The sequence below is a fragment of the Prionailurus bengalensis genome, chromosome B3, assembly GCF_016509475.1.
Source record: "Prionailurus bengalensis isolate Pbe53 chromosome B3, Fcat_Pben_1.1_paternal_pri, whole genome shotgun sequence".
In the NCBI taxonomy this organism is placed as follows: domain Eukaryota; kingdom Metazoa; phylum Chordata; class Mammalia; order Carnivora; family Felidae; genus Prionailurus; species Prionailurus bengalensis.
This window is the reverse complement of record NC_057355.1, coordinates 17,900,030-17,917,213: the sequence shown is the minus strand read 5'-3', so window position 1 is coordinate 17,917,213 and position 17,184 is coordinate 17,900,030. Positions and strand designations below refer to the sequence as shown.

General features: G+C 38.6%; 1 protein-coding gene and 1 long non-coding RNA gene across 5 annotated transcripts in view; one reads left to right on the top strand and one right to left on the bottom strand.

Annotated features, from left to right (window-relative positions):
* The window catches only part of TTC23 (tetratricopeptide repeat domain 23), a 105,692-nt gene that overhangs the window by 16,644 nt on the left and 71,864 nt on the right, over positions 1-17,184 (top strand). For all 4 annotated transcript variants that reach the window (XM_043554782.1, XM_043554783.1, XM_043554781.1 and 1 more), the window contains exons 2-4: positions 7,312-7,511; positions 13,954-14,077; positions 16,970-17,120. In XM_043554782.1, the coding sequence (XP_043410717.1) occupies positions 7,332-7,511; positions 13,954-14,077; positions 16,970-17,120 (455 nt within the window). In that variant the 5' untranslated portion in view covers positions 7,312-7,331. The remainder of the gene's footprint in view (positions 1-7,311; positions 7,512-13,953; positions 14,078-16,969; positions 17,121-17,184) is intronic.
* Positions 7,359-10,498, bottom strand: LOC122468295. Its single transcript, XR_006293201.1, has 2 exons — positions 10,393-10,498; positions 7,359-7,471 (listed from the first exon to the last, which is right to left on the bottom strand). It is a non-coding gene; the product is annotated as an uncharacterized LOC122468295 (long non-coding RNA).

Below are 17,184 nucleotides of genomic sequence, written 5' to 3'. Positions count from 1 at the left end.
CTCTTTCCCCACTCACACTTTCTATCTCTCTCTCAAAAATAAATAAATAGGGGTGCCTGGGCGGCTCAGTCAGTTAAGCGTCCAACTTCGGCTCAGGTCATGATCTCATAGTTTGTGGGTTCGAGCCCCATATCAGGCTCTGTGTTGACAACTCTGTGCCTGGAGCCTGCTTCAGATTCTATATCTCCCTCTCTCTCTGCTCCTCCCCTGCTTGCATGCATGCACGCACGTGCTTTCTCTCCCTCTCAAACAGTAAAAAATTTTTTTAAAAAAAATAAACATTTAAAAAATAAAAAATAAAACTTCTATGAACATTTGTGCATAAGTCCTTATGTGAATGTATGGTTTCTTTTCTCGTATGTTAATATCTAGGACTTAAATGAATCATGTGCTAGGTGTATATTTAGCTTATTAAGAAACTGCCAGATTGTTTTCCAAAGTGATTGCAGCATTTTACATTCCTACCAACAGTGTGTGAGAGTTCCTGTTTCACCTTCTCAACAATGCTTAGTAATCTTTTTAATTTTAGTCATTCTGATTGTTGCAAATGACATCTCATTGTGAATTTAACTGTATTTCCCTAATGACTAATGATGTTGAGCATCTTTTCATGTGCCTATTTGTCATTGATAGAGCTTCTTTGATGATGTGTCTATTAAAATATTTTGCCCATTTTCATAATGAGCTATTTGTTTTCTTATAGTTAAGTTTTGAGAGTCCTTTACACATTCCAGGTACAAGTCTTTTATTAGATACATATTTTATAAATACTTTCTTCCAGCCTGTGGCTTGTCTTTTCATTCTCTTCACAGTTTCATTTGAAGAACAGAAAATTTTTAATTTTGATCAAGTCTGTTTTATGATTCTTTTGTGTCATATTTAGGAAATTTGCCTAATCCAAGGTCACAAAGGTTCTTATATAGAGATCTGTGTTCCATTTTGAGTTCATTCTTGTGTATGGTGTAAGGCATGCATCAAAGATTTTTGTTTCATTTTTATTTTCACATGTGAATATCCAGTTATTCTAGCACCATCTGTTGAACAGTGAATTGCTTGTGCAATTTTGTCAATGGTAAATTGTTTATATAAGTGGGGTTCATTTCTGGACTCGCCATTCTGTTCCATTGACCTATTTGTCTATCTTGACAACAATACCAAACTGCCTTGCTAAATACCTAGCTTTACAACAGATCTTGATGAAAAGTCACATTTGGCCTCTAACTTTGTTCTTCTTTTACAAAGTCATTTTGGGTACTCCAGGTCCTTTACATTTTCATATGAATTTTAGAAACATTGTCAATTTCTACAAAAACAACAAAACAACAAACAAAAACAAACAACAAAAACCATGATTGGGAAGGCTTTAAATATATACATCAATGTGGGAGAAACGACATTTTAACAGTATTGAGACTTACAACCCATGCACCTGGTACATGTTTATGTCTCCTTTCTCTCAGCTCCTTTGTAGTTTTAATTATGTAAGTCACATTCATTTTTTGGCAGATATATTCCTATTTCATATTTTTGATGCTGTTGTACATAGCATTATTTTAACTTCAATTTGATTATCCATTGTTAATATATAGAAATGTAATTTTGGTATAGTGTTCTTGTGTCCTACAACCTTGTTAAATTTACTTATTCTAGGAGATTTTTCCTGCATGTTCCATCAGATCTACATAGATGATAATAGAGATATACCATCTGTGGGTATAGGCAGTTTTACTTCTTCCTTTCTGATCTGGTTGACATTTATTTCTTTTTCTTAATTGACTGCACTGACTGAAACCTCCAGGACAATGTTAAATAGAAATGTTGAGAGTGAATCCCCTTGTTTTGTGTCTGATCTTAGGGAGAGAGCATTCAGTCTTTCACCAATAACTCCAAGTTAACTGTAGGTTTCTCACAGATGCCCTATATCAGATTGAGAAAGTACAATTCTATTCCTACTCTGCTAAGATTTTTTTTTATTAGAAAATTATATATTAGATTTTTGTCAAGTTCTTTTTGGGTGTTGATCAAGATGGTCATGCAGTTTTTCTTCTTTTAGGTTATTAGTATTATGAATTACATTGGCTGTTTTGTGAGTGTTAAACCAATTTTGTATTCCTGAGATATACTGTACTTGGTCATGATGTATTTTCTCTTTCACATATTACTAGGTTTAATTTGCTAAAATTTGAATTTTTGCATCTATGTTCCTGAGGGATGGATATTGATCTGCAGTTTTCTTGTCTTGTATTTGTCTTGTTTTCGCATCAGGGTCTCCTAGAATGAGTTAGAAAATATTCTCTTTTTTCAATTTTCTTGAAAAAGTTGCATGAAATTGCTATTATATCTTCCTTAAATATTTGATATAATTCACTAATGAAGTCATTTGGGTCTGGAGTTGTTTGGGGGTTTTTTTTGGTTTTTGTCTTTGGAAGGTTTTTAAAAAACAAATTCAGTTTCATTAATAGATATAGGGCTATTCAAACTATATCTTCCTGCGTGAGCTTTAGTATTTTGTGTCTTTAGAGGAATTTGTCTGTTCATCTAAGTTTTCAAATGTATTGGCATAAGATGTTCATAATATTCCCATAGTAAATTTATATTTGTTGGGACCTCTGGGTGGCTCAGTCAGTTAAGCATCTAACTTCAGCTCGAGTCATGATCTCACAGTCCATGAGTTTGAGCCCCAGGCCAGGCTCTCTGCTAACAACTCAGAGCCTGGAACCTGCTTTGGATTCTGTGTCTCCCTCTGTCTCTGCCCCTCCCTCACTCATGCTCTGTCTCTCTCTCTCTCAAAAATAAACAAATATTTTTTTAATGTTTATTTTTGAGACAGAGAGAGAGAGAGAGAGAGAGCAAGCGCGAGGGGGAGGGGGGACAGAGAAAGGGAGACATAGAATCTGAAGCAGGCTCCAGGCTTATTAGCACAGAGCCCCATGTGGGGCTCCAACTCACAAACTGTGAGATCATGACCTGAGCTGAAGTCGGACGCTTAACCAACTGAGCCACCCAGGCACCCCTAATAAACAACTATTTTTTAAAAAACTAATACTTGTAGAATCTGTAGTGATGTCATCTCTCTCATTCCTGATATTGGTGATTTGTGTCTTCTTTCCTTTTTTCATAATTAGTCAGGATAGAGATTTATCAATGTGATTGGTCTCAAAGAACCAAATTTTGTTTTCATAGATTTTTTCCTATTGTTTTTCTATGTTTATTTCATTGATGTGAGGTTAGCTTTATTATTTATTTTATTAATTCTTTTCTTCTGTTTACCTTGAGTTTAATTTGCTCTTTTTTTCAAGTCACTGAAGGTGAAAGCTAAGATTATGACCTTGAGAACGTTCTACTTTTCTTATATAGGCATTTAATATTATAAATTCTCCATAAGGACTGCTTTAGTGGCATTCTCAAATTCTTGTATGTTGTGTTTATATTCTTTGAGTTAAAGCTATTTTCAAATTTCTTCTTTGATTCCTTCTTTAAACCATGGTTGGGGTTTTTTTAGAAGTGTGTTATTTAGTTTCCAAATATTTGAACATTTTCCAGATATCTTTGTATTATTGATTTAAGATTTAATCCTGTTGTAGTCATAGAATATATTTTCTATGTCTTGAATCCTTATAAATTTATTGAAACTTGTTTTACGACCCAGAATAGAATCTGTCTTAGTGTCCATGTGCACTTGAAAAGAATGTGTATTCTGCTCTTCTTAAGTATAGTGTTCTAGTAAATGTCAAACCAAGTTAGTTGATGATGTAATTCAAGTCTTATATATCCTTAACTGATTTTCTGCCTCGTGGTATATCAACTATTAAGAGCAAGGTACTGAAATCTCAGACTATAATTGAGAATTTGTCTATTTCTCCTTGCATTTCCATCAGTTTGGGGTCCCATATTTTGAAACTGTTATTAAGTGTATAAACTCTTGGAATAATTATATCCTCTTGACTAATTGGCCTTCTATAATTATGAAATGACCTTCTTTATGATAATATTCTTTGCTGTACAATTTACTTTAATATTAATGTAGACAATCCAAGTTTGTTTTTGTCTAATTTTAGTATATTATGTTCCATAATTTTGTCTTTTTTTAATGTTTATTTATTTTTGAGAGAGAGAAGGACAAAGCATGATGGGGGAGGGGCAGAGAGAGAGGGAGACACAGAACCCAAAGCAGGCTGCAGTCTCTGAGCTGTCAGAGCCTGACACAGGGTTCAAACCCACGAACCGTGAGATCATGACCCGAGTCGAAGACGGACTCTTAGCCGGCTGAGCCACTCAGGCGCCCCCATAATTTTATCTTCAGTCTAATTGTCTTTCTCTAGTTGAGGTGAATTTCTTGTCGGCAACATGCAGTTGGGTTACATTTAAGTCTGTCATCTTGCTATCTATTTTCTGTTTGTCCCATTTTTTCTTTGTTCCCTTTTCCCTCCTTTTTATCATTTCTACTGGATTGTTTTTATGTGTCTTTTTATCTCCTTTGTTGGCTTATTACCTATAATTCTCTATTTTGTTATTTTAATGGTATCTTAGGGTTTATACTATACACCTTTGACTTAGTCTACCTTCAGTTAATATTATACCACTCCACATATAGTATAAGAACTTCACAATGTCATTCCTTCCTTCCTAGCCTTTATGCTTCTGTTGTCATACATTTCACTTATACATATGTTATAAGCCCCACAGAACATGATTATTTTTTTGTTTAAAAAGTTGGTTTAAATATTTTCTTTATTTAAAAGAGATTTAAATAATATGAAAATAGTCTTATCATATTTGCCCCTGTAAACATCATTCCCATTGTCCTTTATTCCTTTGTGTAGATCTAGATTTCCATTTGCTATCATTTTCCTTCCCTCTGAAAGACTTCCTTTAATAATTCGTGGAGAACATTGGAGTGCAAATCTGCTGATGATTAATTCTTTCAGTTTTTGGTTTTGAAAGATATTTTCACTGGTGCAGAATTCTACCTTGACAACCTTTTTCTTTACATACTTTAAGTATGTTGTTTCACTTTCTTCTCATGTGTCTTTTTTTCCTCCAAGAAATCTGTCGTTCGTATCTTTATTTTTTCATACTAATATGGTTTTTTCCTACATCTAAGATTTTTCACTTTACCTTGGTTTTGGTATGTGTTGGTGTAGTTTTCTCTGTTTCTTTTTTTTTTTTTTTTTTTTTAATTTTTTTTTTCAACGTTTATTTATTTTTGGGACAGAGAGAGACAGAGCATGAACGGGGGAGGGGCAGAGAGAGAGGGAGACACAGAATCGGAAACAGGCTCCAGGCTCTGAGCCATCAGCCCAGAGCCCGACGCGGGGCTCGAACTCCCGGACTGAGAGATCGTGACCTGGCTGAAGTCGGACGCTTAACCGACTGCGCCACCCAGGCGCCCCAAGTTTTCTCTGTTTCTTGTGTTTAGTGTTCGTTGAATTCTTAGATCTCTAGCTTTTTAGTGTTTCAAAAATTTGGGAAATTTAGGGCTGTTATTTCTTCAAATATTCTTTCTGTCCCTGCTACAATCTGCTTTCCTATAAGGAGTCAATTTTTTTAGATGGTTTCTATTCCTATGTGTACAAGTTCAGTCATCTTTTCATCTGTAATATCTAATCTGTCATTATCCCATGTAGTGTATTTTTCATTTCACATATAATTTTCACATCTAGAAGTTCAATTTGTTTTATATATATATATCTTCCCTGTCTCTACTTAACTGTTTAAACATGTAAAATACAATTAATTATAAAAACTGTTCTTCTCTACTAAGTTAACATCTGTGTCAGTTCTGGATTTTGATTGATTATTCTTCTCATTATGGCCCATGTTTTCCTGACCCTTCACATACCTAGTAATCTTTAATTGGGTGTCAGACTTTGTGAATTTTACCTTGTTGCATGCTACCTGTTTTTGTATTCCTATACATCCTTTAGTTTTGTCTTCTGGTACAATTAAGTTACTCAGAAACAGATTGATCCTTTTAGATCTTATTTTTATGCTTTATTAGGTGGGTCTAAGCAGTGCTCAGTCTAGGGGTTTTACTGAAGCAAAACTCTTCTGAGTGCTTTACCCAATGCATCATGAATTATGAGTTTTCCAGGTTGGTTGGTGGGAGCAGGCACTGCCAGCCCCGTGTGAATGCCAGACCCTGTTCCTTTCAATATTTCTAGAGGATTCTTTCTCCAGATTCAAGTATTTTTCTTATACACATGCTGATCATTATTCTCTCCCCATATTTGTAAGGATCCCTCTGTTAATCTCCAAGATCCTCTCTCTGTGCATCTCTATCCTCTCCGGTAATCTCTCCTTTGAACTCTAGCTCCCTTGTTCTCCCCAGATCCTCAGCTCTATTTCCTCAACTGAGAGTCCACCAGGTTACTTCTGGGTTTCCGCTCCCTGCATGTCCTGGAAACTTTCTCAAAGCAATAAGCTGGGGCAATCATGGGCCTCACTTTGTTTCTTTTTCCCATTGATCAGATCTGATATCCTGTCTCTTGGAAATGATTATTCCATAGCTTTTTTTTTTGGTCTGTGTGGGTTTTTTTGTTTGTTTTTTGTTTTTGTGTGTTTGTTGGTTGGCTGGTTATTTCAGGCAAGAGAATAAATCTGATCCCTATAACTCCATTTTGGCCAGAAGTGAAAGTTTAATAAATCATTTTTTTCCTCCTTCAAGGTCAGCTGGTGTTCAGGTGATCTAATCTGCGTTCTGAGTTGTTTGGGCTTGGCTGATTTCCTTTGTCTATACTTATATATATAATATATATGTTGTGTTTATATTCATTCCGTTAAAGCTACTTTCAAATTTCTTTTTTGATTTCTTCTTTGAACCACAGTTGGGTTCAATATATATACATACATGTATGTGTATATATATATATATACACATGCACGTATGTATATATATATGTGCACATATGTATATATACATGCGTGTATGTATATACACGCACATATGTATCGATACATACATGTATGTATATGTGTATGTATCTATACATACGTGCATGTATAGATACATACATATGTATCTATACATATACATATATGTATGTATCTATATCATTTATATACATATATATAAATGAATGAGGAATGTTTGGTTTAGCTTAAAGTGTGGAAATCAGCCTGAAAGTTTTACAGAGAAGTTAGTAGTAGCTATTGAGATCGTTTTGGATGAAATGCTACTAATTTCAAAGAAGTCATGGGTAAAGTGTTGAAATTTTCTTAGACCTAGCATCAATTTCTGGGGAAAATGTGTATTTATAAAGGTAACTATAATTATCATTTAACACCTTTGTTTTCTTATTTAAAAATTAGAGGACAATGTATATAAAAATATGCAAGAATCAAAGGAAACCCACATATCCAATCACCTGGATGAAATTGTTGCTGCTGTCAGCATTACACCTAGAAAGAAGATCCAAAACAAGCTGCCTCAGACAGCACTATTCCAGCCTCCTCGAGAGAAACTCCACCTCTGTGAAGAGAAAGCGAAGTCTTATTCTAGCAGTCACGAAGTAAGGATCCTTCATTTTCTACACCTGTGCTCTGATAATGACTGAGTGTCTAGGCTATATTTCTACCCTCTTTGGTACAAGAGAGTATATAGGGGATGAGTGGGTGTAGCCCCTTGGGGCTCCAAGCACATCACTTGGTACAGTCAACATTGTATTTGCTGAATGAATGCACAAATGAACAAACAAGTCTATCCTGACCTCTGGCAAGTGTGTACTAGACCACTGGGTTGTAGGTCTGATCTACTGCCATCTTTTTCCATCAGTGAATAAACACTTATTGAGCTCCCCCTAGTGCCAGAACTAGGCACGGGAATATAACAAAGCAGACAAAGCTTCTCCTCTTGATCTTGTTTTCTGAAAGTTTTACTCATTCACTTGCTTATTCCATATGCATTTTTCTGCCACCACTTAGGTGTTGGGCCCTGTTTGTCCATCCATTTATTTCACAGATATCTATTGTATACCTAATATATGCCAGGTGCTGTGCAGGTGCTGGGGGCACGGATGGGAAAGCTAGCCTTTGCCTTGGAGGGACTCATGGTTTGATTGGGATGATAGGCAGGGGGATAGACAATGGTAGTCAGTGTGATAAGTTCTGTGATGGACTCAAGTTTGGGTGAAATAGATGCAAAACGTAGAGGAAGGGGGAGGCAGTGGGCACGGAGGTGGTGAAAGGAGATCAGTTAAGGCATGCTTCTTGGGATGGGAGTGACTTGGCCTGCACTGATAACAGTGCTTAGGAGTTGGCCAGGTAAGAGCGAAGACGATAGTGTTCTGGGCAGGGGTAGCAGATATAGAATAGTATTATTCTGTATAGTATAGTATTATTAGCTATAGTCATAATGTTGTATGTTACATCCCCAGGACTTATTTATTTTATAACTAAAAGTTTGTACTTTTTGACTGCCTTCACCCTTTCTACACACCCCCCAACCCCGTAGCAACCACCTGTCTGTTCTCTATATCTATGAAGCTTTTCATTGTTGTTTTTTAAGATTCCACATATAAGTAAGATCATACAGTGTTTGTTTTTCTCTGATTTATTTCCTTAGCATAATGCCTCGAGTCTATCCATGTTGTCACAAATGGCAGAATTCCCTTACTTTTTACAGTTGAATAATATTCCATTATATATATGTATCATATTTTCTTTATTTATTCACCCATCCATGGACACTTAAGTTGCTTCCATAGGATTCAGGCTTTAGTGACATAGCGCAGGAAATGAGGTTGGATTATGGAAGGAGCTGGGGCCCAGAGGGTGTTCAATGCCCAGAGAAGGAGTTTAGATTTCCTCCTAAAGGTATTAGAAACTTTCCTAGGATGATACATAGGAGTGTCACAAGCAGATTTGAGTGTCTGGAATGATCACTCACATAGCTGAGTGGAGGAAGGGTGAGAAGGGAGCAAAATTGGAGGAGGAGGCCCAGTTCAGAAGATATTTGTAATAATACCAGCAAGGAATTAGAAGAGCCTGAACTACATGTAGCAGGGTCAGTAAAGATGCTAAGATCTTCTGGCAGGAATTTGGAAATGTGAATCAGGAAGACCTGGTGACTGAGGGGATGTAGGGGTTGTAGAGGCAAGAGTGAATCAGAGTGGATGTATACAATCCATGACTTAGGTCTCAGCCAACTTGGGTGACTAGAGGCTTGCCAGACCCTTTGCAATTAAATGAATACAGGCGGAAGAGCAGATTATGGAGAAGAGGCATGGATTTGGTCTTGAATGTGTACTTATTCATTATGCAACAGATCAGTATACACTGTGTGCCAGGCTGTGTGCTAGGTAGGCACTGGGCTGGCAGCCTTTCTCAACCAGAGTCCTGCAAGAGAATTAAGCCTTAATGCCCTAAGGCATTCAATGTGTATAAAGAATTAGCTTCTCTTCTATGGGTCTAGGATGGCACTAAATTATTTTCTGTGTTCTGCAGTTCAGTTGAGGCACCCCTGGATACCGCGGTGAACAACGCAGGCAGGTTGCATGGCCTCATGGAGCTGAGGGGCAGTCCGCATTGCAAATACACTAGCAAGCCAGAGACTATGTCAAGTGCTATTGAGGAAAGAGTGGGCCTGTCTATGAACAGGTGACGTAAGAGCTGAGACCTTAGGAAGTGAAGGAGCCAGCTTGGAGGAGTTAAGGGAAAAGAGTTCTAAGGAGAGGAAACAGCACATGTAAAATCTATGAGGTGGGCACAAGCGAGACATGTTTGAAGTGAGAAAGGAAGCTACAGACTGACGTGAAATGCAGTTGGAGAGGCAGGCAGTTCACTTAGGACCTTGCAGGTCTCCAGCTAAGTCCCGTGCAAGCCCTTAAAAGTGTTTTCTGGAAAGTATTAACATGATGTAATTTGCTTTTTAAAATACCTTTTGTTGGCATTTTTTTACTTTAAAATACTTTCAGACTTACAGAAAAGTTACAAGACTCACCAGTTGCTAACATTTGCTTTATTCTGTGTGTGTGTGTCATTATTTTTCTCAATTATCTCAGAGTAAATTACAGATATTATAGATTTACCCCTAACTATCTTAGAGGATACTCCTACATACCCACAGGATCAAGATTAAAATCAAGAAACTGGAGGAGCACTGGGTGTTGAATAGAAACCAATTTGACAATAAATTTCATATTAAAAAAATAAAATAAAATTAAGAAACTAATATTGGTATAATATTATTATCTAATCTGCTAACCTTATCCATATTTCTTGAATTATCTCAATAGTGTCTTTGGCAGAAAAAAAATCAGACAGATCCATGCTCTGCTCTATTAATTCATATAGAATATAGTTGTGAAGTCTCTTTAGCCTTCTTTAATCTACTAGAACGATTCCTTGGCCTGCCTTTGTCTTTCATGATCTTGATATTTTTGAAAAACTTACTGTGTTAGTCTGCTCTGGCTGCCACAGTACAACACCACAGACTGGGTGACTGAAGGAAGTTTAAGAGCAAGGTTCCAGCAGGGTCTGTGTCTGGTGAGAGCTCTCCCCTTGGGCTGTAGATGACTGCCTTCTTGCTGTGTGCTCACATGGCCTCTTTGTGTTGGGGGGCAGTGGTAAAGAAGGGGGAGAGAAAGGTGACGCTTCTTATAAGGACAGTAATCCTGTTGGATCAGGGCCCCACCTTTATGACCTCATTTAACTTCAATTACTTCCTTAGAGGCCTGTCTCTAAATGCCACATTGGGGGTTAGAGCCTCAACATATGAATTTGGAGGGACACAAATATTCAGTCCTTCACAAGTACACTCCAATTATTTTGTACAGTATCTCTCAATTTGCTTTTTTCATGTGTGTCCTCATGATTAGATACAGGTTGTCCATTCTGGGCCAGAATGCCACAGACAAGACCTAGGGGTCTTTTTTAGTGTATCACAGCAGGACGCATATGGTGTCCTCTTGTCTCCTTACCGTGATGCTAACTTTGATCACTTGGTCCAGGTGCTGTCTGGCAGGCTTCTTCTCTATGGAATTACTATTCTTCCCTTTGTAATTAATAAGTATCTTGTGGGAAGATTCAGCAAAACTGTGTGTGTGTCCTTTTCCTCATTAAAATGTCACCCCCTAGTTTTAGCGTCCATTAATGATTCTCACTTGAATCAGTTATTACTACGATGTTTGCCAAATGGCAAATTCTCTGACCTCAGCATTCTTTCAATATTTATTTGGCATTTTCTTTTTTTTTTTTTTCTTTTTTTTTTCTTTTTTTTTCAACGTTTTTTTTTTTTTTTTAATTTATTTTTGGGACAGAGAGAGACAGAGCATGAACAGCGGAGGGGCAGAGAGAGAGGGAGGCACAGAATCGGAAACAGGCTCCAGGCTCCGAGCCATCAGCCCAGAGCCTGATGCGGGGCTCGAACTCACGGACCGCGAGATCGTGACCTGGCTGAAGTCGGATGCTTAACCGACTGCGCCACCCAGGCGCCCCTATTTGGCATTTTCTATAAGGAAGAGTGTTCCTTCTTTACACTCTATTATTCACTCATTTATATAAGTTATGGGCTCAGGAAATTGCTTTTGAAATGTATTACCATCTATTATAATCGTTAAAACATGAATTGTTTCATATTTGCCGGTATTTGCCCCTTCACACTGGCTCCCACCTCCTCGACACATCCCCATTGATCTTTATTCATTTCAGGCACAGCAAGATTTTTCAGATTCATCTTATACTTTCCCTGCTCCAGCTGTGGATTCTTAGCAAAGAATAGCGTTTAGACACCAAGATTTGGGTATTAAAAACTCATTTTTATTTTTTTATTTTAAAAAATTGTTTTTGAACATTTATTTATTTTTGAGAGAAAGAGACAAAGTGTGAGCAGAAGAGGGACAGAGAGAAAGGGAGACACAGAATGAGAAGCAGGCTCCAGGCTCTGAGCTGTCAGCACAGAGCCTGATGCGGGGCTCGAACTCACGAGCAGTGAGACCATGACCTGAGCTGAAGTCGGACGCTTAACTGACTGAGCCACTCAGGCACCCCAAAAACTCTTTATTAAATATATATATGGCCAGACCTACTGATCATCAGAGCTGCATATTTTAATGTTAAGGAGTTAAAGAAATTTCAGGTGGCCCAAGAATGGTTTTGTGAAAAGAGCTCTGGACTTGGCCTCAGGGAGCTGAATTTTAAGTCTCGACTCTACCATTTGGTGATAAATCCTTTCATCTCTCCAGATTTACATTTCTTCTTTAAATTAAAGGGATTAGATTATATTATTTCCAAGGCACATCCCAGTTATGAAATTGTCTGCCTACTTATACTTCTCTTCTGTCTGCCTCCTCCCCATGCCTGTTGGATGAAGCCACTGGAACTGGCAGAATAAAGATCAGAAAGCCAAAGGGATATTTGGAGTGTGCATTCTAGCAAGTAAAAAGGTTGAGGGAGGGCAGGCTGCTCTTCTGTACCCCAGTTGCAGGTAGTGAGGACCCAGGCTACGATTGAGGGGCCTGACTTTCAGTCTACATAGCCCTCTTCTTAGAAATCTGTGGTTGGGATAGATTCATTGTCACATCAGGTCCTCTCTCTTTTTGCTTGACTGTCTGTCTAGACTCCCAAGTGTTTTCATCATTTCTTTCTTTTTTCTTCACTGTATTCACTTGCTATGTCTCCAAGGAAGCCATTCCCTAAACTCCCAGCTTTAGCTGGACTCTATCTACAAAGAGACAATCCACTGCCAAGATGGCTCCCTCCTCTGATTGACTAATTGTTGTCAGCTATTGGTACCTTTCTACAAGGGCCTCTCTTTAGGCTTCCTCATAGCATGGTGGTTAGGTTATCAGTTTCCTAGGGCTGCCGTAACAGAATACCTCAGACGAGGTGGCTTATTTTCTCCAAGTTCTGGAGGCTACAAATCCAAGATCAAAATGTTGGCAGGGTTGATGTCATTTGGAGGCTTAGCTTGAATACGGTGCCCTCTCCCCATGTCCTCACAATTTTTTTCTTTCTGCGTATCCATCCCTGGTATTTCTTCCTCTTCTTATAAGGACATCAGTCATGTTGGGTTAGGGCTCTACCCTAACGGCCTCATTTTAACTTACCTCTTTAAAGACCTTCTCTCCATATACTGTCACATTTTAAAGTACTTGGGCCTCCAATATTTGAATTTAAGGGGCAGTGGGGACACAACTCAGCCCACAATTGTGTTCTGTTTCTAAGAAGAAACAGAAAACGGAAGCGGCCAGTTCCTTAAGACCTGGGCCCCCAAACTGGCACTGCATCATCCCATCCATATTCTATCAGCCAGTTATAAAGCCCAGATTCAAAGGGAAGGAGACAGACATCCCCTATCTCTGGATGGAAAGAGTCAAAGGATTTTGGAGCTATATTTTAAAACTACCAGCTTTGCTTTGAGTATATTGCTGCTCCGAGCTGACCTGAACTGGACATACCAGCTCCCTGTTCTCTTGGTCCAGACACTGAACATAAATGGACTTCTCACTGCTTTAATGAAATCTGTTTGTCAGTTGCCAACCTCATTTGCTATGCTGATACCCTAGGCTGCTAAGAAAGGTATTTGAATGGAGAACCAGAGAGCCTTATTTGAAAACTGGTACCACTTGCCCCCTGGTGCTTGAATGTGTAGTAGCTGTTCACAGATGGGCAGCGAAAGCCTAGGGAATGGTTAGATGTCTGCTCTACTTTTTCTATTTCTTCTTTATTTGTTATCTTTCTCATAAGGTACTAAAAGTTTAAATGTTTTATCCATTTAAATATACTATAAAGTTTATTCATTTCTGTCAGGTATTGTCTATTTCACCCTAATAGATGAACCGCCCACGGCCCAAAACAGATCTTTGTCTATTTTCTTCTCTGATGTATCCCTGGCACCTAGTAGGTACTCAGGAAATATACACTGAATGGACAAAAATGCTAGTTGACTTTGTGCTTTGTGACTCTGTGTTTTCAAGTCATCTAGCTCATAAGCCCATTTTCTGTCCGTCACAGTATGAACAGGCTGTCCGCGAGCTTGTACGCTGCATGGCGCTGACGAGAATTTGCTATGGTGACTCACACTGGAAACTAGCCGAGGCACATGTTAATCTGGCCCAAGGCTACCTCCAGCTGAAAGGTGAGTTCATCTCCAATGGTGGTGGGAGGGGGAGCGGTAACAATCCATGGGTTTCTGCTCTTTCATGCAAATGTGACTCACACATAACTAGAAGGATTCAGTTTTCTTGAATATTCTCCTCTCCACCCATTGAGTAGCCATCTCATTTTAGAAAGAGTGAATGAGATTTTTTAATATAATATATAAAAAAAGAGAAGGAAGATTTTAGCCCTTTGGAGGGCTTTGGAGAGCCCTTTATTTATGATCTTAAAAGTAGGGTTCTTGGGAGAGAATTGTTAGCTTTGAAGGTATTGCAGAAGGGGCCCAAGGCATGGAGCGTGGGCCTATAATGGGATCCATTCACATTTGTTTTGATGGAGAATTTCTTGCCTGTAAGCAACACCCCTCTCCCCCCCCCAAAAAAAAACATAAATAAGAGATGAAATCAAGCCAGCAGTAAACAAAAGTTCATGTATTGGCTCATACAACTTGAAAACGCAAGGGTAAAACTTGCTGTAGACAACCAGGTGTCTACACAGGTTAAACCAGGTGTTCAACCAATGTCATCAGATTTGTGTTTCTCTCTTAATCTACCCCTTGGCTCTGTTTTTCTCTGCATGGACTTTGTTCTTACCCAGGCTTTGCCCATCTGGCAGCAGCAAGGCTTGCAGAAGTTTTATTTAGACTTCCTTCATCAGCATTCCCAGGGAGAAAAAAAAAAAAAGAATGTCTTTTCACCAAAATCTCAGGAGTTGGGGGTTCTATTGGGGCTGACTTGGATGGTAGGTCAAAGGCAAGGAATAGTCAGATGATAGATCTGCCTTTTGGCTCCACTAGATCCTGGAGGACAGGCTGACCTTGGCTAAATCACATGGATTGGGTGTACAGGGGCTGGACATTCTCAGAAGAAAACGAAGGAAGGAGGAATGGATGCAGGGAAGGCAAAAAACAACAGGATATCATGTCTTCTCCTTCTCCTTCACCCAGGACGAGGTGTACAAGAGTACATCTCTGTACTCCCTTTCTTCAAAGTGATGATAATGATGGTGGTACTAACTTCCCAGGATGGATCCAGTGAATAAATAAAATAACAAGAAGTGGAAGACACCACAGTGCTAAGCACAGAATTGCCACACAATGAATTTGGTCAAATCTGATTATTAACTGGTCCCACTTGTTAGATCAAAGATTTTTAGAGCCAGAGGGGACCCTGGAGATCATCTAGTTCAAACCCCAGAACCCCCTCCTATATTTTTAGATCCAGAGGAGACAAATGAGATGAAACAACTTATCCAACTTATAATGTTAGTAGGGTTTTGGATGCCAGCACCAGTGACCTGGCATCTGGGATTTCAAATAATGCTTTTCTTCCATAGGCTGCTACCTTTTTGCACGACAGTCTTTCTTTCTCAAGTTAAAGTGAGAGCGGGTACCTGGGTGACTCAATTAAGTGTCTGACTCCTGATTTTGGCTCAGGTCGTGATCTCAAGGTCAGGAGAGCCAGCCCCTCATAGGACTCTGTGCTGAGCATGGAGAGTACTTAGGATTCTCTCTCTCCCTCTCTCTCTGCCTTTCTCCTGGTCATGTACTCTCTCTCAAAATAAATAAATAAAATTTTTAAGAAATACAATGCACCACTAACTTTTGTAATATTGCATGTGTAATTGGCACTAAAAAATCACTGGTAGGTTGATTAAATATGTACTTTAAAAAAATTAGACAGGGGCGCCTGGGTGGCGCAGTCGGTTGAGCGTCCGACTTCAGCCAGGTCACGATCTCGCGGTCCGGGAGTTCGAGCCCCGCGTCAGGCTCTGGGCTGATGGCTCAGAGCCTGGAGCCTGTTTCCGATTCTGTGTCTCCCTCTCTCTCTGCCCCTCCCCCGTTCATGCTCTGTCTCTCTCTGTCCCAAAAATAAATAAACGTTGGAAAAAAAAAAATTAAAAAAAAAATAAATAAATAAAAAAAAATAAAAAAATTAGACAATCTATAAGAGTTCCCACATGAAGGACATACCTTGGAATTTCTCCATCAGAAAGTATATTCTTCCATTTTATAGACATCAGAACAGCATTAATTTTGTATTTTGGCAGCTTCTTAGAGATTCTGAGATACACTTTCATAAAAAAAAAAAAAAAGACCAGGGGCGTATAGATGTGGATAGAATGAAGGACGTCAGTGTGGGGGAAAATGGTTGGGAGTATGGAGAAGTGAAAAGCCCTGAAACCTAACTGGCAACCCCCCTTGCCACCCTTACTACATATTAATAAGCCCATGGAAGAACACTGGAACACAGTGGGGAATTCGTTCTTGGTAGAGATTATTTTCCTTGATGTTGTCCCATGTTGTCATATTAGCCAACAAATTTATAGGAATAAGATTGTAGCACATTAGCTCATTCTGTCATTGGAATTGTATCTGTAAAGTGTTTTTAGATATCATTGCATTTTTATTATGTTAAAATAACCCTCTAAAGTTATGATTATAGATGGATAAGCAGAAGATTCAGAATTTTTAGTATTAAGATTGCTGTCACAGAGCCAGAATGAAAATTCATGAATATCTTATTTCCTGCCCAGAATGCTATAGTCCTTGCATTCCGTTTGTTTTCTTATAATTATTTAGAATATATTTCATATCTGATATTGGTGAGGTTTCAAAGTTGTTCAATTCCCGTTCATGCTGTTTAATTTCTAGAAAGACCATTTGGGGGAGATTTATCTTGAGTACTAGCTGTAAGCCACTGCTTTGGTTTTTACAGTCAGGACAATATTTCATGCTGCCCTGATATATCTCTATGTGTCACTTGACAGTCTGTGGAGGAGACCTAATTTTATTTCCTGGCCATAGATCATTATGGTCATGTGCCCTGCTGACATGAAAGAGAAACTGAGACCTCTTTTCCTTTGTCTACAGGACTGTCCCTGCAAGCAAAACAACATGCAGAAAAAGCCAAAGAAATCCTCACCAACTCCATCGTGCCTCCCTATAACGACAATACAGATGTTTTCAAGTGTTCGATTGAGCTATTCCATACCATGGGGAGAGCCTTACTCTCCCTTCAAAAGTATCCTTTTGCTTCTAATATTTACACGTAGAAATGCCATTCATAATGCCTATGTTTAATTTTT